Raw genomic sequence first — 24175 nt, 5'->3', positions numbered from 1 at the left:
GAGTGTTTTTCACACTTACAACCGTTGCAGTTCCCGTGTGCTTGCGTGATCCAAATTCGGATGCTTGGCAAATGGCTCCTATTTATCAACTGTCCTGACTGCCAAGACCATCTATATCAGACATGTCAAACACAAGGCCCGGAGGCCGGATCCGGCCCGCGAAGTGGTTTCATGCGGCCCGCGAAGCCATCCTGGAAACAGTGAGGGAACGGCCCCCACTGCCTTGGCCCTGGCCCTCCTTCTGCCAGAGACCCTCAGATCTGTCCCACTCCTGCCCAGGCCCCCATAGGCACCCTTGATGCGAACGATGTAGAGCTGGCCACGCCCACCCAGCAGGCCATACGCACTATAGCCACGCCCACCCAGTAGGCCACACCCACCCGGCCCCCTGAGGGCAACCACAATGCTGATGCGGCCCTCAATGAAATTGAGTTTGACACCCCTGATCTATATTAAATTATGTCCTGGTGCGTCCTGAAACTGTATTTCCTATTTTCCCCATTTTCAGAGTTTAAGCTGGAAGGAGAAAGTGAAAGTGGAAGTGTACTAAACACCTTTGTTGTTGTGTTGAAGGCAGGGAATCTGATAAACTTCCTTAACTCCTGTTTCACAATCCTTCTCTTTTGGGCACCCTTCATATGATCCACAAAATTCCCTCCTCCTTTTAAGGTCTTAGCGAAGGAAGCATCTTTTCTCACGTACAAATAAAAAAAAGGGGGGGGGGATTTCTTGCGTGTCACTTTTCCGCCTCTCGCTGAACAAGAGGACTGTTCTGCACGTTCCCTTGAAGCAAACTCAAATCGGAAAGCCCTACGCGACATCAAGAGAGCCGTCCTGCACTCACCTTTCCAACAGGTTGTGGATCGCCTTGAAAAGTAGCGTCCTGCATTCGTATGACAGCCCGTTCTCCCAAAATCCCTCTTCGACCACTGTGAAAGAGAAAAACAGGGCTGTTTTATTATTTTTGATTTTTTTTTACAATTATTTTTATTTCTTTTATATTGTGCTTTCGTGTCCTGTAAGCCGCCTTGAGTCGCCACGGGTGAGGTAGGCGGCAATATAAATTTTCTAAATAAATAAAATATTTTATTTTATTTGCATATATATATACATATATATATATACATACACACACACACACACACACACACACACACACACACACACATATATATATATATATATATATATATATATTCCCTTTATTGTTTTTATAAATAATTCAAGACAGCAAGCATGCCTAACAGTCCTTCCCCCTCCTTCCTTTCGCCACAACAGCAACCCTTGACATGAGCTCAGCTGAAAAAGAGGGACTGGCCCAAAGTCACCCAGCTGCTTTCATAACTAAGATGGGACTAGAACTCCCTGTCTCCCAATGATTGGCCCAACATCACCCAGCCATTTTCAAGCCGAAAGTGGGACTAGAACTCACTGTCTCCTGGGGATCGGCCCAAAGTTACTCAGCTACTTTTCAAGCGTAAGGAGGAGGAACTAGAACTCACTGTCTCCTGGGGATCGGCCCAAAGTTACTCGGCTACTTTTCAAGCGTAAGGAGGAGGAACTAGAACTCACTGTCTCCTGGGGATCGGCCCAAAGTTACCCGGCTACTTTTCAAGCGTAAGGAGGAGGAACTAGAACTCACTGTCTCCTGGGGATCGGCCCAAAGTTACCCAGCTACTTTTCAAGCGTAAGGAGGAGGAACTAGAACTCACTGTCTCCTGGGGATCGGCCCAAAGTTACCCAGCTACTTTTCAAGCGTAAGGAGGAGGAACTAGAACTCACTGTCTCCTGGGGATCGGCCCAAAGTTACCCAGCTACTTTCCAAGCGTAAGGAGGAGGAACTAGAACTCACTGTCTCCTGGGGATCGGCCCAAAGTTACCCAGCTACTTTTCAAGCGTAAGGAGGAGGAACTAGAACTCACTGTCTCCTGGGGATCGGCCCAAAGTTACCCAGCTACTTTTCAAGCGTAAGGAGGAGGAACTAGAACTCACTGTCTCCTGGGGATCGGCCCAAAGTTACCCAGCTACTTTTCAAGCGTAAGGAGGAGGAACTAGAACTCACTGTCTCCTGGGGATCGGCCCAAAGTTACCCAGCTACTTTTCAAGCGTAAGGAGGAGGAACTAGAACTCACTGTCTCCTGGGGATCGGCCCAAAGTTACCCAGCTACTTTTCAAGCGTAAGGAGGAGGAACTAGAACTCACTGTCTCCTGGGGATCGGCCCAAAGTTACCCAGCTACTTTTCAAGCGTAAGGAGGAGGAACTAGAACTCACTGTCTCCTGGGGATCGGCCCAAAGTTACCCAGCTACTTTTCAAGCGTAAGGAGGAGGAACTAGAACTCACTGTCTCCTGGGGATCGGCCCAAAGTTACCCAGCTACTTTTCAAGCGTAAGGAGGAGGAACTAGAACTCACTGTCTCCTGGGGATCGGCCCAAAGTTACCCAGCTACTTTTCAAGCGTAAGGAGGAGGAACTAGAACTCACTGTCTCCTGGGGATCGGCCCAAAGTTACCCAGCTACTTTTCAAGCGTAAGGAGGAGGAACTAGAACTCACTGTCTCCTGGGGATCGGCCCAAAGTTACCCAGCTACTTTTCAAGCGTAAGGAGGAGGAACTAGAACTCACTGTCTCCTGGGGATCGGCCCAAAGTTATCCATTCAGCTTTCATGTAGAGCATCATCTTTCTAGGGTTTGTTGGGCAATAAAAACAACTTCAGAGTGCGTTCAGAAATTTTGTACTTCTATGGTTTAAATCCTGCGATCAGAACGACTGACTGCCATGCTTAATTTCTCATCGCGACTGTATCTATTTCATCTATTTTTCCAAAGTTCTTTCGCTTCAGTTATATGTGCTTTGATTGTTCATACAGTTGCTGCCAACTGCGCAAAAATTAAAACATCACCAAAGGAGCAACAGAAGCTGCTTAACTGGATGACACGATGCTACACTTGCCTCTGCTCCGTACTCAGTGGATAATCCTGGATCCACTCTCTATCAGAATCCTAGATTGCACCCCAAAATTGCATTCATCAGACATATGGGGAGCGATTACAAACAACCTAAATATTTTGGGAATCAGGACTTGACTTTTCAGCTTCAGAGTGACCAAAAGGCTTCAAACTCCTATCTGCGCGTGAATTAACATGAATACAGGTAGCCCTTGATTCGCGCCTGAAAAGAATATACTTCCAAACATCGAAAAACTCATCAACAGTGTAAAAACTTTTGATTGACAGATCAGCAGCTTTTTTTTTAAAGGATGGCAGCTAGGCAACCCCACTAAGCGTCTGCTCACTTTTGATAGTCCCAATTTCTGAACTGCAAAGAAAGAAGTCACGTATAGACTTGACTGGTTAAAATGTATTAGCAGCAGTCAGTGCAATGCTGATTTTAAATTTCACTCTTTTTACGTCCGTCTGCTTTTAATTTGTGAGGCTCTTTCATCACTGACCACGATCGCATGAAAAACAAAAACTCAAAGAGCCAAGGAGATTTCACATTCTTCGTTAGGGCAAACAGCTGATTTGAAAAGGTAGGATCTGTATGATTAAAAATAGCAGGGGCGCAAGATTAACATCCCCATCCTGCAGTGCCACCGGTGTTTCCTACCTAATGCGCAGTTGACCTTTAAGCAAATGTCTGTACTGACAAAGGAAGAAGTCCAGAGTTAGTCCCATCTACGGCTTCTACATCTCAGATACCTGAATTAATTAAAAGTTATTGTCCTGCACACTGACTTACTATTGTTATGCTATTGGCTTGTGGCAAGAAGGCAGAGGACCCTATGTTATGAGGCACAATTAGTTGCTTGGTCATTAAAAATGACTGAAAATCAATTTCTTCTTCTGTTGTGCTGAAAAGCTTTTTAGACTAAAGTGTGGCACACGAGATAAGGAAGTAAACAATTACAGATGGAGGCTTTTTTGTACATTTTTTTTAAAAAATGAAGCTGGGGTTTCTCCCCCCCCCCCTCTTATGATGCCCTTTCTTCAGCATTAAAAAAAATCAATCTGAAAATCCAATTCATTGGCAAACGTCTACATTAAATAAATATATCAAAAAATCCAATTACCACAGACTGGAACTAACAGCATTTTATCTTTGGTTGAATTTGTCCATTTAAGTGACAAATGCAAAAGTATCGCGCTGTCCTAGAAACTGACGTACACAAAGCCAACAAAGCAGCATTGATTCTGAAATACTGCATTAAGGCCATAAACCATCTAATCAAACACAAGGCTATTTGATCTATTATTGTTGCAAGACTGCCGATACCTTGCAAATTGTGTGTTTGAAGTTCATTCCGACTAAATGGACTTGTTCCGACAGTATGTGCCATGAAGCCCTGACTCCTTGCTTAAATGTCTGATGCTGCTTTGAGTTAAGGAAGTGTGTCATCATGTACTACTCGAATGATGTGAAAGAATCTTTGCCATCAGATCATCAGTATTACGTTACCCTGTTTGCTTTGAGGCTATTAACAAACGCTCTTCTGATGCAGCCATGACTTAAGAAAAGAAAAGAAAAGAAAAGAAAAAGAATTCAAGGCCGCGTGGAGTGATTAGTACTGCTTTACAAAGCCTTAGTAAGACCATGCTTGGAACAAGGCATCCAGTTTGGTTGCCAAGACATGAAAAAGATGTCAAGACTCTAGAAAGGGTGAAGAGAAGAGCAACAGAGATGATTAGGAGACTGGAGGCTAAAACACAGGAAGAACGGTTGCAGGAATTGAATATGACTAGTGTCTAATGGAGAGAAGGATTAGGGGTGATGTGATAGCAGTGTTTCCAACATTTGAAGGGTTGGGAGTCTCTGCATATTGTACTCCGTTGCTCATCTCCATTTCAAGGCCATTGAGCCAGCGCTGTCCAAAATTCATGGGGCCAGCATGATGTGGTACCTATTTATCTACTCACATTTGCATGCCTAAATAAATAAATGATGGATGGATGGATGGATGGATGGATGGATGGATGGATGGACAGGCGGACGGGCGGGCGGACAGACAGACAGACAGATAGATAGATAAAATTCCATCAGATTTGGCTCAAAGGACACTGCAGCATGAGAATATTAACAATTTAATAGATATGCCTAGAGTGCAAACAGCTAAGCTATTTATTGCTTACTGTTTTTCAATAGTTGCTAAAACTAAGACATTCCCATTACGTGTGTTGTTTTTTTAATCACAATAAAAAATAAAACAATGATCACCTTTGACTAAGGAAAGAAACTTTTATTATATTGGAAAGTTAGAGCTGATAAGCTTTTTTAAAAAAAAATTGTAGTGGATAGATGTCACACGCACGCACGCACGCACAAACACACACACACACACACACACACACACACACGTTAAACTGGTCAATGCCCCCTACAGGCACAAAACTTCCTCCCCCAAGCAAATTAAATCCAATAAATTGGCTTTTCATAAGTCTGATACAATGTTTACGATAACCTGTAGAGGATTTTCAACTATCTCATTAGTTTCTCCACCTGGTTTCCACTTTAAATATAACAGCTCTGCCACCTCATATTGCTGATCGATCGTGATATGTCTCATGTTCGGCTCTTATATTGGGTTTCCCTTGAAATGCTCTTTATATAGCTATGAAAAAAAACGACGTCTCTTTTATTTAGTCTTTTCACTTGCTTTCAGGATTATATTGCTATGTTATCGCCAACTCCTTTTTGTTGTTTTTTTCAGCACTTCCAGATCCTGAAAAAACGCGGTTACGTAAACATTTAAAAAAAACACCCTGAAAATGCGCCATTTAAAAAGGCAGTTTTAAATAAGACTCAACCGCTTTCCCTGGGACTAACGCATGATCACTTCTCAAGGGTCAATATGCAGAATTTTATTACACAGAAACAGAAGCTGCTGGCTCTTATTTTTGTATTTAACTTTCCTTTCCTTTTTCTTTTTTAAACTTTTGATCCCCCTTCTAGAGTCTAGACCAGGAATAGTCAGAAAGCATTCGTATGTACAGTGGGTGTGTACATACACACATGCATAAATATGAAAAATATGGAATATATATTAAAATATCTCTCTCTCTCTCTCTCTCTCTCTCTCTCTCTGTGTGTGTGTGTGTGTGTGTGGATTTTTAAAGCAATTACATCAAAGCACCTAATAAACATGTTCTCTTCGGACTAATAAGCTGAAAAACCAAAGCTTTATTTTTAAAGACGATTAAACATTGCTTTTATCTCTTGTGTTTTATTTATTTTTTTTAAGAAAAGCAAAAAGCAAACAGACAAATTCTGACTTGCCAGAAGAAAGAATTGCCTTGAAGGAACCCAGGCAGTGAAGTTTTTCACCCTAAACTGGATCTTTTACATTTCAAGCCACTTTAGACAGCCCTATAGCTCTAGTGCATGTGTGGGATAGGCTAGTAGTATAAAGGTTGAAAAGGAGGAGGAACAAACAAAAAAAAAAAAAGACAACCCAGATACTCTGTGTAGGTGTGGGAAATGTGGAGAAGGGATTCCCACAGCAGGCGATAAATTGTGGACTGATAACAGTTGACTGACAATTGCAGCATGAAAATTATCTGCCGCAACAATAAATGCAGTTCAACTTAAAGAGAGAGTCAGTTTGGTCTGGTGGCTAAGGCGCCAGGCTATAAATGGGGAGACTGGGAATTCTAGTCCTGCCTTAGCCATGAAAGCCAGCTGGGCGACTTGGGGCCAATCGTTCTAGTCCCGCTTTCGGCATGAATGCTGGGGGGGGGGGGAACTTTGGGCCAAACTTTGGATAGTTTTGAGGTCCTTATCTGTGGCAAGTAAGTAAAACAGAGAGACTAAAATTCCCAGCATTCCAGAGCCAGCATGGGGGAATCTATGGCCCTTTCATGACTCGTGGACTTCAACTCCCAGAATTCCAGAGCCAGCATGGGGGAAATCTATGGCCCTTTCAGGACTCGTGGACTTCAACTCCCAGAATTCCTGAGCCAGCATGGGGGAATCTATGGCCCTTTCACGACTCGTGGACTTCAACTCCCAGAATTCCTGAGCCAGCATGGGGGAATCTATGGCCCTTTCACGACTCGTGGACTTCAACTCCCAGAATTCCTGAGCCAGCATGGGGGAATCTATGGCCCTTTCACGACTTGTGGACTTCAACTCCCAGAATTCCTGAGCCAGCATGGGGGAATCTATGGCCCTTTCACGACTCATGGACTTCAACTCCCAGAATTCCTGAGCCAGCATGGGGGAATCTATGGCCCTTTCACGACTCGTGGACTTCAACTCCCAGAATTCCTGAGCCAGCATGGGGGAATCTATGGACCTTTCACGACTCGTGGACTTTAACTCCCAGAATTCCAGAGCCAGCATGGGGGAATCTATGGCCCTTTCACGACTCGTGGACTTCAACTCCCAGAATTCCTGAGCCAGCATGGGGGAATCTATGGACCTTTCACGACTCGTGGACTTCAACTCCCAGAATTCCAGAGCCAGCATGGGGGAAATCTATGGACCTTTCACGACTCGTGGACTTCAACTCCCAGAATTCCAGAGCCAGCATGGCTCAGCTTGGAAACCTCTCCCTTTCCCCTCAGCCTGGCTGGCTCAGGAATTCTGGGAGTTGAAGTCCACGAGTCACAAAAGAGAGCCGAGGTTGCCTACCCCTGAGCTAGGTCAAAAAGCACTACCTTTGTTGCTCAGTGAAACACACACAGCCAGCAGAGGGAGCTTAGCAAGCTGAGTTTTAGGATTTGTTAAAAACAAGTTCCCCCCCACACACCCCGCCCCAAGGAGATCGACACACGCTATGATCCGAAATAGAATATTTCAGAGATTCTCGGACAGACAATGCATAAAGGTTGGCATTTCAAAACAGGACGGCCGAGGTCAGCAAAAATTGGCCATCCAAACAGTTGGTAACATCTGTAATCTGGGATGAGCAATTTGCCAGCTCCATTGTTCGTCTCGCCGCCGTATAAGGTTACACAGCCTGAGGATACAGAAAGGTTCAGGAAAGAGGGGGAAAAATCCTCTGTTCTGTACGGTAAGATTTCCTTTTCCCTTTTGTTTGGAATGCGATCTATTTTTATTGCTCAAAGGTAACAAAGCCTTCGCAGTGAGAACAAGAGAACTCTCTCTCTCTCTGCTGGTCTATTTATACCTTCTGTACATTTTAACCCTTCAGAAATCAGAAACAGGAGAATATTTTGTGTGGAGGGGGGGGGTTTCCACATCTCAAATTCGTGGGCCCGGCACTTTTTTTTTCCTTCACTTAAAACCCACCCCAGCGCGGCCGACTCGCCATAGCCGACTCGCCACGGGACGACTCCTTAAGGGTCGAGAATGAGACTAATATTGAAGAAAGGGTGGAATAAAGCCATTTAAAGGAAGGATGCCAAAGGAGGGACAAAAGGAAATGTGAACGTCAACCATTAAAATGGTTTTGAAAATCATTTTAAATAATTACACTGAATTGAATTATTGAATTGTCCCGTGGCGAGCTGGACCTGACAAATTGTCCCATTCCGTGTATTTGTAAGGCAGGCAGCTGCAGCTTTCCTTTCTAAGTAGCACCACAGCAGTCACTTTTTGAAGTCATACTCTAGAACAGGGGTCCCCGACCCCAAGTTTAAGCCACGTAGACTTTAACCCCCAAGCTGGGGAATTCTGGGAGTTGAAGTCCACACGTCCTAAAGATGTCCAGCTTGGGAAACCCCTGCCTTAGATCAGAGGTGCCCAACCCCCGGGCCGTGGACCAGTACCAGGCTGCAGCATGCCAGCAACCAGTCCGCACAAACAAGCAAAGCCCCATCCGTGGGATGCAGGCAGCACACAAAACCAGGCACCCTCCGGTCCGTGGAAAAACTTCTCTCCCTAGTGCCCAAAAGGTTGGGGACCTCTGCTGTAGAAGGTGTGACCATCAGTGAACCACTACCTCTAACAACATCCAGTTGAAGTTTAGGACTCACTGACAGTCTGGAGAGTCCACAGAAACAAATGACCATGTTCAGAAAGTAACTGCAGTTCTCTAACGGGACACACACCTGCGAAAGATGTGCCGTGGTCTCGTGCATGCTGCAAGTTGACATAGAGCCTTTGCAATACGAAAGCTGAAGTTTCACAGCCCACATATGTTTACATGTACACCGGCAAACAACTGTGACAAAAGAAAGCAAAGATGCTACCAATATTAACAGATGCCTTGGCTGCAATCCCAAAACAATGGGGAAGCACCACTTACATACCGTCGGCATTAACAAAAATCACCATCGGTCAATGGCAAAAGGCAGCTTTCCCTGGAACAGCTTAAATCTTGCAATGATACTTTAACATCAACAACCAACAACACAAGTCCTTGGGAAGGACTTGATAGGTTGATAAAAATGTTAAATCCAATCTAAACATCTGGCTGGCTGTGTGACTAACCATATACAACAACAACAACAACAACAATGACGATGATGATGATGATGATGATGATGATGATGACGATGATGCATGGAAAGGGTAGATGGATAAAAATGCCAAATCCAGCCTAAACATCTGGCTGACTATGCAACCAACTAAAATGCATCTTACTGAATCATGCAATTAGCCTATCTAGCTGAATCCCATACCCAAAATGGCTACTAAAGGCATTCCAGGATTTCAAAGCTTACTTGGAAATATCAAGGTGCAAACATGTAATTTTCTGCATTCAAAACCTATGTTCAGTGCTACACTATGACCTTTCTGATATTCCAATCATTGCATTATTTCAACCGACAAGTCTTCCATCCTGCCTTCACACTGGCTTATCTGAATTCACATTCTGCAATACGTGAAGATTTGCAAAATAAGAAATTAAAACGGTAGGATGAATGCAAAGGAGACTAGCTGAAAGTTGAAAACACTGATGCACCCTCTACCAGAGTGAACAATACAATGAAGAAGGAAACACTACATGCAGCTAAGGCATAATTCTCCCATTTTTCCATGGCAACCAGACCTGAATCAGAAACTCAACAGACACATTGCATATTTGGAGAGCACGGCTGAAATAACTTATAAATATACAAAGATGAACAAGATCGCTTTTCATTTTCCCTTTGCAGGGCAGGGCAACAAGCGCTTAGATCCTGGATAGATCTAATTTCCCCAAATCTCCCAACTGGGCAGAAAAAAGGCCTATATGTAGAACAATCCACATTTAGCATTTATATCCCCCCTAACTTCAGAGTAGCTAACATTCAAACCAAAACTTGTAGAACTGCAATATTAATTATCACTGAAATATAATAATGGTGGAAAGGAGATGAAAGCACTTAGCGAAATTAAAAACAATCCATCCTGCAGCTCTTCAAATGCTCTCACAGAACTCAAGTCTTCAAAAGACAGGAGTGAGGGGACTATACGGATTTTAGGGGGTTGCAGATTCCAGAAATAGGGATGCTGTTGAAAAAGATCTGTCTCCATATAGCCCGTGTCTTGAACTGTCCAAGAGGTGGAATTGGGGAAGGGGAGGGGAGAGAAAGAGGAGAATAAATAAATAGACAGAAAGATACACAGATGATTAGATATAGATGAGAGAGACAGAGAGAGATGGATGGATGGATGAATGGATGGATGGATGGATGGATGGATGGAGATAGAAAGATAGACTAATAGATAATAGATAATTGGGGAGAGGGAGAGAGAGAGGGAGGGAGGGAGGGAGGGAGGGAGGGAGGGAGGGAGAGAGAGAGAGAGAGAGAGAGAGAGAGAGAGAGAGAGAGAGAGAGAGAGAGAGAGAGAGAGAGAGAGAACCTAGAACTAAGGAGAAACTTCCTGACAGTCAGAACAATTAACCAGTGGAACAACCTGCCTCCAGAAGTGGTGAATGCTCCAACACTGGAGGTTTTTAAGAAGAGGCTGGACAGCCATTTGCCTGAAATGGTATAGGGTTTCCTGCCTGAGCAGGGGGTTGGACTAGATGACCTCCAAGGTCACTTCCAACTTCTTCTTCTTCTTCTTCTTCTTCTTCTTCTTCTTCTTCTTCTTTTCTTCTTCTTCTTCTTCTTCTTCTTCTTCTTTTCTTCTTCTTCTTCTTCTTCTTCTTCTTTTCTTCTTCTTCTTCTTCTTCTTCTTCTTCTTCTTCTTATTATTATTATTATTATTATTATTATAAAGAGAGAGACAGACAGAGAGAGGAACAGAGACAGAGATTGAGACAGAGGCTGACTGACTGACTGAGACAGAGACAGACAAAAAAAAGAAGTTTCATGAACTTAAGCCAGCCGTCCAACCCAGTGGGTTAATTACAATTTGAGCCACAAACGTTATCAGAGACTTAAAGAGATCAGAGGGACAATCTTTTCGACAAGCTTGTTCGGAAGGCTTTTTAAGAAAATGCTTGTTAATTGCTACCACTTCTATCCCCGCTGCCCCTTAACGCTTTCCCTTTCCTGCAAATACATTTGGTCACAAAAGGATACATCCACAATAAGGATGACAGCAGTTGGAGAACAGCCAGCTCTGAAGTGATCATACAAAAACACAGATGTCCTGGTGTTATTATTCCCCACAAATTCTCCGTCTGATATCTTCTGTCCCACGCAACTGGCAAGAACGTTCTGCGAACTCTAGCAATTGCATCCATTTCTTTCTTTCTTTCTTTCTTTCTTTCTTTCTTTCTTTCTTTCTTTCTTTCTTTCTAACAAAATCCGCATCGTCAGGTCACAGACAAAAAATCCTTCCGAAACCATTTCAGATTCTACGCCCAAGAAAATTATAGACGGCCTCTTAAAAGCACAATAAGGTTGAGATAAATCAAAGCGATCTTCCTATTCGCTATTAAGTTTCAGAGGCGGGTTCTTGGGATGCAAGCTTAACATTTCCAAGTTGGATTTAACGTCATCACCATTTTCCTAAGACAACATTATTTCACTTCCAGCTTAATTGGATATTTGTGCAGGAATTAAAACAAATATGAGCTACGAAGGACTACTGGCTTTGAGATGCAGGGCGGGAAATTCCTGTTCTCGTAACAAGAGTTGCCTAGAAAGGAAAAACATAATGGCAAAATTCAACCCCATTCAGAAAGGAAATGAATCTTTTCAACCTTGCTACCTGCAGATTACCAAGAGGGAAATAGCTGAAAAAAGGAACCCGTCATGCCCAGGGTGCTACAAATTGCCCACGAGAAGCGAGCATAATATAAATAATGAACTTAAAAATATGTCCTGGAAAGCAAGAAAGCTGGATGTAACAGACGAATATGTGTATCCGCTGTCCGTAGAGTGTCTCTGGATTGTGGGAAAGATAAATGCCAACTGGAAAAGTTAGTTCCAGCAACCTAGAATTAAATTTTCCAGTTAGTTAAAACTTCGTTCTAGCAACCTAGAAGCTAAGGAGAAATTTCCTAAACGGGGAGAGCAATCAACCAACGGAGCAACTAGCTTCAGAAGTAGCAAACAATGGAGTCGCATAACATCACAACGTATGATGTGACTACATTATGACCATATGTTGAGTGCTACCTATGCAGCATGACATATGTGAAATCCTGAAGTCTGTTTGCTAAACAGACATGCTTTCCCGCGCTGCGCCCTCAAATCCCCCCATCACGTTTCTGCAATAGCTGAAAAACGATACTTTTCAAACTGCTTTTTTACATCCGATTTGGACATCTCTAAATTCTACGGTGACGATGGTAAAAAAATTAATTTTGAGTCAGTTCAGGGCACAGAACGACCCAACGTTTCATACCGAGGACTGCTGCAAATGAACTCTTCATTTCTTGTAATAACTTTACAGCCTAATATACAGTATACATTATACTAATATAATATTATATATACTACATTATTGTATTATGTCATATTATGTTATGCTGCTGTAGTATATGACATTATAATAGACTGTATTATACCCATACTGCTATTAACATCTATTCTCTCTGATGCCTTTAAATTTTTAATGACTTTTTATAAATATATTAGTGTTATACACTGCCCAGAATCACTCTTTGTGAGATGGGCAGCCGTATAAATTTGCTCTATGAATTAATAGTGCTAAAACCAATGGGGAACACCGCTCCACTGCATGCAAGCCACTATTGGTTCATCCTGTGTTGTTTCGCTTGCTATGAAGACAATATCCCAAACTCCTGGAAAGAAAGACATGAAGAGTCAAGCAGATCATTTTATCTGTTAAAAAAAACACCCTTTACAGGGACTTAATTGAAATCAGAATCGACACAGCCATCCCCACAGTCCTGGTGTTGCCCTTAAGGTGAAATCTGTGTTCTGGATGACCATAGAACTCTTGTCATTATGCATTAGCCTCAGATTAAGAGTCAACCAGCACGTCATCTTTTTTTGTGCTTGCCCGGAGCCATCGCTTCCTGTTGCTAACAGTCAAATTGGTCACATTAGACAGGCATACCTACATTTTTACTGATGAAGAATCCCTGAAATCCTTTGGTGGTGGTTGGGGTGGGGGTGGGAGGTTGGTCTATGTGACAAGCACGCCAAACAATGCCTGTAACACCGAGACTGACTTACCAATTTAACGAGAGGGGTCGTTACAACCAAGAGAACATCTTCACGTAAAAAGCAGCTTCCTCTGAAGGGCATTCCACATAAATGCTACCGCGTGCTTTGATTTTAATTGCGCTCAGGTGTGGGAGAAGAAGAGTCAGAGCCGGGGCGGAGGGGGTGGTGGAGTTAAGCCAGTCATCAGCCTAGAATCATGATGTTCTCACAAATGGCCCAAGTCCAAGCACTCTTGAATCCCGTGGACTCTTATCTAGCACTAATTTAGTACTGAATGTTAGATTCTTGTGCGTCTGCTTGAGCAATAAATCTCTTTTAACTGCAACTTAATGGTATGGGCCCGATTTTGTTTGCAGCTGACATCAGACATCAAACAAAATCCCTGGCTTTGTAACTGGCCTCAGTTAACATTTTAATGTCATGTGGGGTCTTTTCTATGCCCTTTCAGAAAGCCCGATGCCATTCTCCCCTTAATCTTGGAGATCTAATGGTGGAGTTCCTTGCTGGATTGATGGCAGATTCACACAGGATCGAACTCCAGGCTGTAGGCAGAGTTTGCCTCCAATACTGCATTCTAACCACGGCACTGTCAGGGCTCCTGATACTACTGGCAACTGAGGTGTGTATGAATTGAAATGCCACTGAAATACAACATTTTTTTGAGTCATGGCTATCTTTTCTGCCCCAGAAAGCTTTTCTTCAGAAGAGAATACAACGAGGTAAATTTTACTAATATGCTGAATGTGAAAATCAAGAGGAACCGAAGCGGGTAATTCAATAATTGCAGACTAAATATTTCAACGAAAACTTGGAAGAGTCTTTCAGTTCCAAGCGTTACATTTTGTTTGGTTGTACACAACGACGTCTTTGAATAAAGGAAATGGCCTGCCGAGCCAACGTGTTGAAGGCAGAAGGTTTAAGCCACTGGTTCATGTTACATAAAGGTACTCCTCAACTTACGACCATTAATGGAGCCTGCAATTTCCATTGTATCTCAAGATAGTCGTACGTCAAGGCACCCGTGTGACCAATGCGATTTTATGACTTTTTTTTAAAATGGCAATAGTTAAAACGAATGCAGCCGTCAGTAACCCACTTCCTGTAATGGGCATTTTTCATCAGAAAAATATATCGTAATTCAAGGTCTGCCCTTTTTTAGTAAGAGGCGAGTCTGTTCGTAAGTATGAGCTGTCCAGCTGTCCCTAAGCCGGGTGTTCTTAACCCAGAAACTGCCTATAGTCAGTCATGATGAACCTTGCTCAGTGGGATAATACATATTTTTTTGGTACAAGTCTTCACAGAATTTTAACTCTCCAGAGGTTTAAAAAAAAACAAAAAAAAAGTTTGAGATTGGCAGGAAATATTGAAAAGGAAGCCGCCATTCAATTTTGAGAGAGAGCGCCCAGCTTTTTTTTTGTTTTTGTCAAAAGGTTAATTTCTCCTTTTGCCATCAATCAAGGGGTTATTTATTTATTTATTTATTTATTTAAGTGCCTCTGTGCGGGCATTATGGGATTTATATTTATTTATTTATTTATTTATTTATTAGTTTTTATAAACCGCCCTTCTCCCGAGGGACTCGGGGCGGTGTACAGAGGAAGGAAGGTATACAGATCGAACAATAAAAATAATAAGAAACACTAATGAACACAAACTGGGACCCCAATTAACGCTATCATGCCAGGCCAGCCTGCTGAAACAGGAAAGTTTTTAAGTCGCGACGGAAGGTACGGAGGTCAGGGGCCATCCGGATTTCTGTTGGTAAGGTGTTCCAGAGGGCTGGCGCACCCACTGAGAATGCCCTCCCCCTGGGGGCCACCAGCCGACATTCCTTGAGCGGTGGCACCCTGAGGAGGCCCTCTCTGTGGGAGCGCACAGGACGGTGGGGTGCTGACATCGGCAGAAGGTGCTCCCGAAGGTAGTCCGGACCCATGCCATGTAGGGCTTTGTAAGTCATCGTTAGCACCTTGAACTTCACACGGAAGGCAGCCGGAAGCCAGTGCAGCGCACGGAGGAGAGGTGTGATATGGGAGTATCGGGAGGCTCCCAAGAGTGTCCGTGCCGCCGCACTTTGCACCAGTTGAAGCTTCCGAGTGGATCTCAAGGGCAGCCCCATGTAGAGAGCGTTACAATAGTCTAGGCGAGATGTCACAAGGGCATGGGTGACTGTACGTAAGGAATCCAGGTCCAGATAAGGCCGTAGTTGGCGAATTAGTCGAACCCGGGAGAAGGCCCCCTTGGTCACAGCTCCAATGTGGTCTTCCAGGGAGAGCTGCGAGTCTAGGAGGACACCCAGGTTGCGGGCCCTATCAACAGGGGGAAGTAACTTGTCCCCAATGTTAAGCAGTGGGACGTTCTGAATCTCCTGGTTTCCCGGTACGTACAGCCATTCAGTCTTGTCCGGGTTCAGTTGAAGCCTGTTTCTCCCCATCCATTCCCGGACCGCTTTCAGGCAGCGGGACATCACGTCTAGGGCATCACTGATATTGTTTGGAGTTGAGATAAAAAGCTGGGTGTCATCAGCATACTGATGGTACCCTACTCCAAAACTGCGAATGATCTCACCCAGCGGTTTCATGTAGATGTTGAACAGGAGAGGCGAGAGGACCGACCCCTGAGGGACTCCGCAAGCGAGAGGCCTCGGGGTCGACCTCTGTCCCCCTGTCAGCACCGACTGCGAGCGACCCTGGAGAAAGGAGGAGAACCAACGCAGAACCGTGCCTCCCACTCCCAGTCCCCTGAGGCGTCGCAGCAAGATACCATGGTCGATGGTATCGAAAGCCGCCGAGAGGTCTAATAAGACTAGGACAGAGGAATGGCCCCTGTCCCGGGCTCTCCAGAGATCATTCATCAGAGCGACCAATGCCGTCTCCGTGCTGTAGCCCGGCCTGAAACCCGATTGGTACGGGTCTAGATAAACCGCTTCATCCAGGATCTGAGGAAGTTGGTGCGCCACCACGCTCTCAACAACCTTCGCAAGGAAGCGAAGATTGGAGACTGGACGAAAGTTATTCAAAGAGGATGGGTCCAAGGTGGGCTTCTTGAGGAGAGGTCTCACCACCGCCTCCTTCAAGGCGGTGGGGAAGTGACCCTCACTCAGAGAAGCAGAGATGACCGCTAGGAACCAGCCTCGTGTCGCCTCTCGAGCTGCATAGGCCAGCCAGGAAGGGCACGGGTCCAGTAAGCATGTGGAGGAGCTTAACCTTCTCATAATCCTGTCCACTTCCTTAGGAGTTACAGGATCAAATTCTTCCCAGATGACGTCGACAAGACTGTCCATGTCTTGTTCTTCCATCTCAGCCCAGTTGGAGTCCAGACCAGTTCGAATCCGAGCGATTTTATCCAGCAGATATTGACCAAATTCCTCGGCTCGACCCTGCAAGGGTTCCTCCCTCACCTCTTGGTTTAATAGGGAGCGAGTCACCCTGAACAAGGCAGCTGGGCGATTATCTGCGGACGCGATGAGGGTGGAAAAGTAGTTGGATTTTGCCACCCTTATCGCAGCGAGATAAGACCTGGTGAGGATTCTTAGTCGCAATCGGTCGGATTCGGATCGACTGGACCTCCAACGGCTCTCTAGGCCCCGTCTCCGACGCTTCATCTCCCGGAGCTCCTCGGTGAACCATGGGGCTCGCTGGGATCTGCGCCGGGTCAGAGGCCGCAAGGGTACAACTCGGTCCAGAGCCTCCGTGGCTGCCTTTTCCCAGGCTTCCACTAAGGCTTCCGCCGAGCTGTGAGCAGGGGGTGCATGCGAGTCCCTAAGCGCTGCCTGGAACTTATCAGGGTCCATTAGGCGCCTAGGGCGGTACCATCTGACTGGCACCGTGCACCCACGGTGGGGGGTGGCAAGGGGGAAGTCTAGCCGCAGGAGGTGGTGATCGGTCCATGACAGGGGCGTAACAGTTGTGGCACCCCCACCGACATCATCACGCCACCGTCCAGACAAGAACACCAAGTCTGGGTTGTGGCCTCTCTCATGAGTCGGCCCAGAAATTATTTGCAACAGGTCCATGGCCGTCATGGAAGCCATGAACTCCCGAGCCAGTTCGGACGATCCTCCCAGGGACGGTAGATTAAAGTCGCCCAAGACCATGAGTCTTGGGAATTCAACCACCAACTCTGAGAGGACATCGAGTAGCTCGGGTAGGGCCGCCGCTGCACGATTAGGTGGTAGGTACGCCAGCAGCAGACCCAGCTGCGCCCCTGGGCCGAATCTCAGTAGGAGAGACTCACACCCGACCATCTGAGGGACGGTGGTCTCTCGCGGGCTAAGGGATTCCCTGATGATAACTGCCACTCCCCCGCCCCTCCCATGAGCCCGGGGCTGGTGCAGTACCTGGAAACCTGGCGGGCAGAGGTCAACCAGAGGAACACCCCCCTCTGGGCCCAGCCAGGTTTCCGTGATGCAGGCCAGGTCCGCATGCTCACTCTCCAATAGGTCACGAATGAGGTGAGCTTTGTTGGCTGCGGACCTTGCATTCAGGTAGACCAGCCTCAGCATGGGAGGGTGCGCACCTTTGCTCCCGGGTCCTCCGGGGGAGAACAGAGGGTCGGAGCGTCTCACCGCCTTTACAGAGCGGAGATGACACTCCCGGTGACGATACGGCCCTCTGTCTGTGCACCTTCTGCCATTCCCCACCATCCTAGGGATGGGACGTTCGTCAGTACGCCGCTGGGTGTTATCGGCGACTGGCCCTCGTTGTACGCCGTCGCGAACGGCCGTGGGCCTGGCATGCGTTATGGTGGCTGGAAGGTGTGCCTTTCCCGCGCAACCATAGTCTCCTCCCTCCCCCCTCCCTAACCCCACAAAAAACTTAGCTAAGAACTTAATCAGGGGCCTCTTGATGGGAATGTGCTGGAGGCCCCTGACCCTGCCCGGCCATCTCTCAGAGGCCCAGTGGTTGGGCCCGTCATCAAGATTGGATGTGATGAAGGCGGGTCGCACCCAGGAGAGTGGGGAACCCCTGAGGGCGTGCAGTGCTATGCTAGAGTATTGAACGGGCATAGTCACAGGTGGTTCCGGGAAGGCTGTCCCCTGGATGGTGAATTTGCAGGAGGGTCGAGCCGGGTAGGTGCGTATCTGGATCGTCGCCCTGCCACTGCCACTTGGCCGGGCGAACCCCCAGAAGCAGGCCACTCCTCATCCTCTCACGATGGGTTGTGTCTCTGCTTCCGGAGGTGGTCCAGAACGTACTCTGGGTGAGGCATACCCCATAGAGCTCTCACCACTATGGGGTAGCAGGTGTATGGCCCAGCCACTCTGCCACCGTGGCTAGCACCCAGGCCCGTTATGTCCTGTGGGGAGAGAATGGGCAAAGATGGGTGAGAATGGGCAGAAGGCAGGATGGAGGGATCCATTAATTGGCGTCAGCTCCGGTGGTTCAGCCGCCCCAAACAGTTCCCTCCCTGATCCTCTGGGCGTTGTTCCCGGCCGCAGTTCCATGGCCCCTATTGGTTGGGGACCGTCCAGAGCGTGGCATCTCAGAGGTACGGGAGACCCTGGTGTCATGCCCCTGGTGTTGCCGTCTCCGATCAAGATGTTTCGAGGAGGTGGGTCGGGCCGTCGCCTCCATTGTCCAGCGTCTCCTTTGGTGCGCATCTTTCGGAGGCACCGCCGTCCAGGGGCAGCCCACGGTGGTCGAGACGCCGCACCGCTGCTCTTACCGCCGAAGATGCCGCCGCCACCCGGGAGCCGGTCAGGGGCAGAGCAGAGCCTTCGGCCCCTCCTGTATGGCTGCGAGGGCTGCCGTGGTCCAGGGTTGTTGTGGTCCAGGGGCGGGTCTCTCACCTCCGGCGCCGCCGATGCCTCCGCCTCCGCCACCCGGCTGGTCCAGCTGGTCCGCGGCGTCTCCGCTGATAACCTGGAGACGCCGCCGTCGCCCGGGAGCCGGTGGGGGGGGGCCGGGGCAGAGCAGAGCCTCCGGCCCCTCCTGGATGGCTGCGACGGCTGCCGTGGTCCAGGGGCGGGTCTCTCACCTCCGGCGCCGCCGATGCCTTCGCCTCCGCCACCCAGCTGGTCCAGCTGGTGCCGCCGTCGCCCGGGAGCCGGTGGGGGGGGGCGGGGCAGAGCAGAGCCTCCGGCCCCTCCTGGATGGCTGCGACGGCTGCCGTGGTCCAGGGGCGGGTCTCTCATCTCCGGCGCCGCCGATGCCTTCGCCTCCGCCACCCAGCTGGTCCAGCTGGTCCGCGGCGTCTCCGCTGATAACCTGGAGACGCCGCCGTCGCCCGGGAGCCTGTGGGGGGGCCGGGGCAGAGCAGAGCCTCCGGCCCCTCCTCGATGGCCAGGGGGGGGGGCCTGGAGGCGCCCCGCCGCCACCGCCATCGCCGTTGCCAGCGTCCCTGGATCCACGACCAGCCTGGGGGCTTGAAAAAAAAATCGTTGCCGCAGCCGCTGCCATCCTTCCCGCCGGGGCCTCCGCCGCACAGCTGATCGGCGGAGGCGCCGCCCTTGCTCAGCAGTTGACAGCGGCAGAGGCAGGGCGGAGGGTGCTGGCTCCGTTATAACGGTCGCCAGCGGCCCAGGCGGCGGGGCAGGGGTGTCCTGGCACCCCTGCAGTTGTTCCGGGAGGCAGCGGGCGGCATAGTTACCCAGCTGTTTTGCCCAAAATTCTTGCCCCACCCCAGGGGTCCATTGACGTCCCTGGGGGCTCCTGGGGGGACGCCTTACTGTTGGGGGCTACGGAGCTCTCCCCAGCGCGTCCGCCATCTTCGGAGCCGGCAAAAAAAAAAAAAAAAAAAAAAAATTTATTTATTTATTTATTTATGTGCCTCTGTGCGGGCATTATGGGATTTATATGCCACTCCAATCAACGGTAACTCTGAGTGATGTATATATTCCACAAACCGGTAATTGGATTGAAGCACAATTACAGCTAAGACTGAGCAAAACCAATTAAGATAAAAAACAAACAAACAGTCGGCTGCTGACATCCTAATTCCCTAATATTCCTCCGTGTGGCAAATTTCGGGGGCCTGCTCAACTCTTCTTGCCAGCTTTAATGGGTAGATGGCTCTTTTAAATACTAACCAGGAAGTGGATAAAACCTTAACTCAGAAAGGACTCGCCGCCAAAGGAAAGAGACTGGAAGAGAAGACCTCAGCCTCACGGTCCCTACGGTCCACGTTTTTACAGAATACAGAACAGCAGAAGGGACCCTGGAGGTCCATCTAGTCCAACCCCCTTGCTCAAGGCAGGAGACCCTATACCTGAGGGGTGGGGAACCTTGGCTCTTTTATGACTTGTGGACTTCAACTCCCAGAATTCCTGAGCCAGCGTATCCATTCCAGATTTCTTTCCCAGCTCTCGGCTCTTCAAATCTAAAGCAGCGATGCTTCCACTGGGAATAAGGCGAGGCCAGATCGCTGCCTCCCGTCCCTTCCAGCCCATAACGCGTTATAAACGAGATCCAGAAGACGGGAAATTCTCTCGAGAGCTTTAGATGTAGGAAGAGGCAGGGGAGGCTGAACGCTTTCCTGTAAATAAAAGGCTCTTTCGAGGATCTTCAGATGCGAGCTCCAGAATTGCCTTCCGTAAGGTATCCTGCATAAACATCCTTTACAGAAAGTAAATCCTTAGCAAATATGCCTCCAGCTAGTGACACATTCTGATATTGGCAGGAGGGGGGGGAAGAGCTTTTAGAGGATTGCACTGTATTTAGGCCTCACTATAAAGCTACTACAGGTTTTCTAGGACTCTCAGCTGCTGCTTAGGGAGCAGACGGAACTCCGGACAGGAAAGCTGCTTCACAGCTCCATCTTGCTTGCCACGACTGGAAAAGTAGATTCACTAATACCTTCGTCCCCTCGTGGCTGGAGTAATTTCTGAAATGTTTGAAATGGTCTAGGGCAGGGGTGGGGAACCTTGGCTCTTTTATGACTTGTGGACTTCAACTCCCAGAATTCCTGAGCCAGCCAGCAGCTAGAGAGTCCAAGAAAACCTGTAGTAGCTTTACGGTGAGGCCTAAATACAGTACAATCCTCTAAAAGCTCTTCCCCCCCTCCTGCCAATATCAGAATGTGTCACTAGCTAGAGGCATATTTGCTAAGGATTTACTTTCTGTAAAGGATGTTTATGCAGGAGACAGCCGCGATACCTTACGGAAGGCAATTCTGGAGCTCGCATCTGAAGATCCTCGAAAGAGCCTTTTATTTACAGGAAAGCGTTCAGCCTCCTGCCTCTTCCTACATCTAAAGCTCTCGAGAGAATTTCCCGTCTTCTGGATCTCGCTTATAACGCGTTATGGGCTGAAAGGGAAGGGAGGCAGCGATCTGGCCTCACCTTATTCCCAGTGGAAGCATCGCTGCTTTAGATTTGAAGAGCCGAGAGCTGGGAAAGAAATCCGGAATGAATATTACTGCCCACAAAAGAAGGAAAAGTAGCTAACCAATATCCCACCTCTGTAGGAAGTTCTGCCAAGTTAGACTTAACGAATGGGAATTCTGGAAGCTATGAGTCTACCTTCCTTACAGGCCAATAGTGCCCCATCTGGGAAGGGGGCAAGATGGCTCACAGTTAAAAGAGGCCAAGCTTGTCAGCTGGAAAGCCTTAGGTTGGAGACCAGAGCGTCACGGGATGGGGCGAGCTCCTGTTCCTTGCTGCACCTCCTGCCCTCCTAGCAGTTCGAAAGCCTGCAAATGCGAGTAGATAAATAGGTACCACTTCAGTGGGAAGGTAACCGCATAGTCATGCTGGCAGCACGACCACGGAAGTGTCTTCCGACAACGCTGGCTAAGAAACGGAGATGAGCAGCGCCCCCTAGAGTCGGACATGACAAGACTGAGGAAATAATAATAATAATAATATATAGTTGGAAGGGACCTTGGAGGTCATCTAGTCCAACCCCCTGCTCAGGCAGGAAACCCTATACCATTTCAGGCAAATGGCTGTCCAGTCTCTTCTTAAAAACCTCCAGTGTTGGAGCATTCACCACCTCTGGAGGCAGGTTGTTCCACTGGTTAATTGTTCTAACTGTTCTAATCTTCACCTTTACCTTTCACGCCCTACCTGGGCATATCGGAAATGAAACGAGGACTTCCTCCATGCAAAGCTCCCAATCAAGGTCAACTCTCAATCAAGCATAAAAGCATTATCAGTATTAAAACGACGTTTAAAAACCATATGAATCATGAGACTGAGATGAGCAGCGTATAAATTCGACAAACAAGCTTTTTCTTCCCTTAAGCAATATTTTATTTATTTTTCTTTGATTCACCGCTAACCGGTGCGCCTCCAGCTCTTAAGACAACAAACCCGAGGTGTGAAGGCTCAGCAGTCACGCTTGTTTAGTAAACATTTTACCAATTTTAAGTAGGGATGTCTTGATACTAAGTCGCCAAGCACTTTTCTCTTTCCCTTCCTATAAAAATCACGGTGAAATATCGAGCTTGCTGATTTAATTATTAATGTTTTCTTCCTGCACGGTGCTTCATTTTAAACTGTTTTGGGGTGACAGAACACCGAGAAACAAATTCGACCTTTAGCTTCTCTATAACTAAAAGCAGTTAAATTATTTCAGGGTTTGTTTGTTTTTTTTAAAAAAAAAACAACAAGGAAGAAAATTGATGTTAACCACTGTGGGATAAATTCCACTGAAGCCACTGGACACAATTCTAGAAAAAAGATTAGCATGCTAATTTAGTTCCTTGAATCCAAAGGATTGGTGGTGTTACATTGCTGGAACCCAGGTTCCATTTAATGAGCTTCCCCAGCTGGCTTCCGACCAGCAAAGTCAATATAGGGGAAGCTAGAATCCCTTAACAAACGCAGTGGTTCCATTTAACAACGTAAAATGGGGCAAAGCTTGTTCAACAACTGCCTTGCTTAACGACAGAAATCTTGGGCTCAGCTGTGGCCGTGAGCCGAGGACCGCCTGCATACAAACATTTCAGTGATATATATCTGGGTGATCTTTCAACTGAGCGATTAGCAAGAAGCCACTCAAAGAAAAATCCAGTCCCACAAAGAAAATACAGAGATTTCTTTCTCCGCCCCCGCCCCCCCCTTTGCTGCTTTTGAAAATGCCAGGAAATGACTGCAGGTAAAATCGTAGTGAGAGGGGAGGCAAAAACCCACTACTAGGAGCAGAGACATGGCGATGGGGGCAGATAAAAATTTGGTCTTTCTCTCTCTCTCTCATTTCAATTCAAAGGCCAATGAACTGCAAGGGTCCCTCGGCCAGCTCCCCAAAGGAAGCACCAACTGGCTGTCACCGATTTTAATCACCAACCAGGCTTTAAGAGCATCGCTTTACGAAAGCTTTTCTTCTTGGCAGAAATCAGCACAAATGCCTCTTCAACACAGCAAGGAGAGAGCGAGCCTGCTTCGGCCTACAATGGAAGCCTCTGCGGGGAAACGCAGCGCCAAGCAAAGGTCACATTTCTAGCCCCATTCACGCGATGCCATTGGGTTTCTCAGGCCTGCCATAATCTGAGTGACTCCATTTCTTCCCCTTTGCACAAATTGTCAAGCATATTACACACACACACACACAAGCTGCTGCAACCTACTGTTCAAAACTATTTATTTATACGTTCTTCCCTTCTTCGGAGGAACAAGAGCGGGAATGTCAGCCTTTGGGGTCTTCCGTGGGAAGTTTCAGCTGCAGAGTAGTCCTCGACTTCACGGCCACACTGGAGCCCAACGTTTTCTGTTGCTAAGCAAGACCGTGGTTAAGCGAGTTTAAGCCCCACTTCTTAC

The 24175-nt window shown here is 47.3% G+C and overlaps 2 protein-coding genes across 11 annotated transcripts in view; both read right to left on the bottom strand.

Moving 5' to 3' along the window:
- MED13L (mediator complex subunit 13L) overlaps positions 1-24175 on the bottom strand; it is a 150033-nt gene that overhangs the window by 83233 nt on the left and 42625 nt on the right. For 3 of the 10 annotated variants that reach the window (XM_081339078.1, XM_081339077.1, XM_081339086.1), the window contains one exon: positions 845-929. In XM_081339078.1, the coding sequence (XP_081195204.1) occupies positions 845-929 (85 nt within the window). Of the gene's footprint in view, positions 1-844; positions 930-2622; positions 2709-4273; positions 4370-11418; positions 12313-24175 lie in introns of those variants that run through there. The other 7 variants (XM_081339083.1, XM_081339085.1, XM_081339079.1 and 4 more) reach the window with 5 other exon arrangements.
- SPRING1 (SREBF pathway regulator in golgi 1) overlaps positions 13313-24175 on the bottom strand; it is a 98345-nt gene continuing 87482 nt past the window's right edge. The window contains exon 6 of the transcript XR_014027908.1: positions 13313-13324. The gene's annotated coding sequence lies outside the window, so the exon portion shown is untranslated. The remainder of the gene's footprint in view (positions 13325-24175) is intronic.

This window comes from Vipera berus (assembly GCF_964194415.1).
Source record: "Vipera berus genome assembly, chromosome: 14".
Lineage (NCBI taxonomy): Eukaryota > Metazoa > Chordata > Lepidosauria > Squamata > Viperidae > Vipera > Vipera berus.
This window is presented reverse-complemented; position numbering and strand designations above follow the sequence as displayed.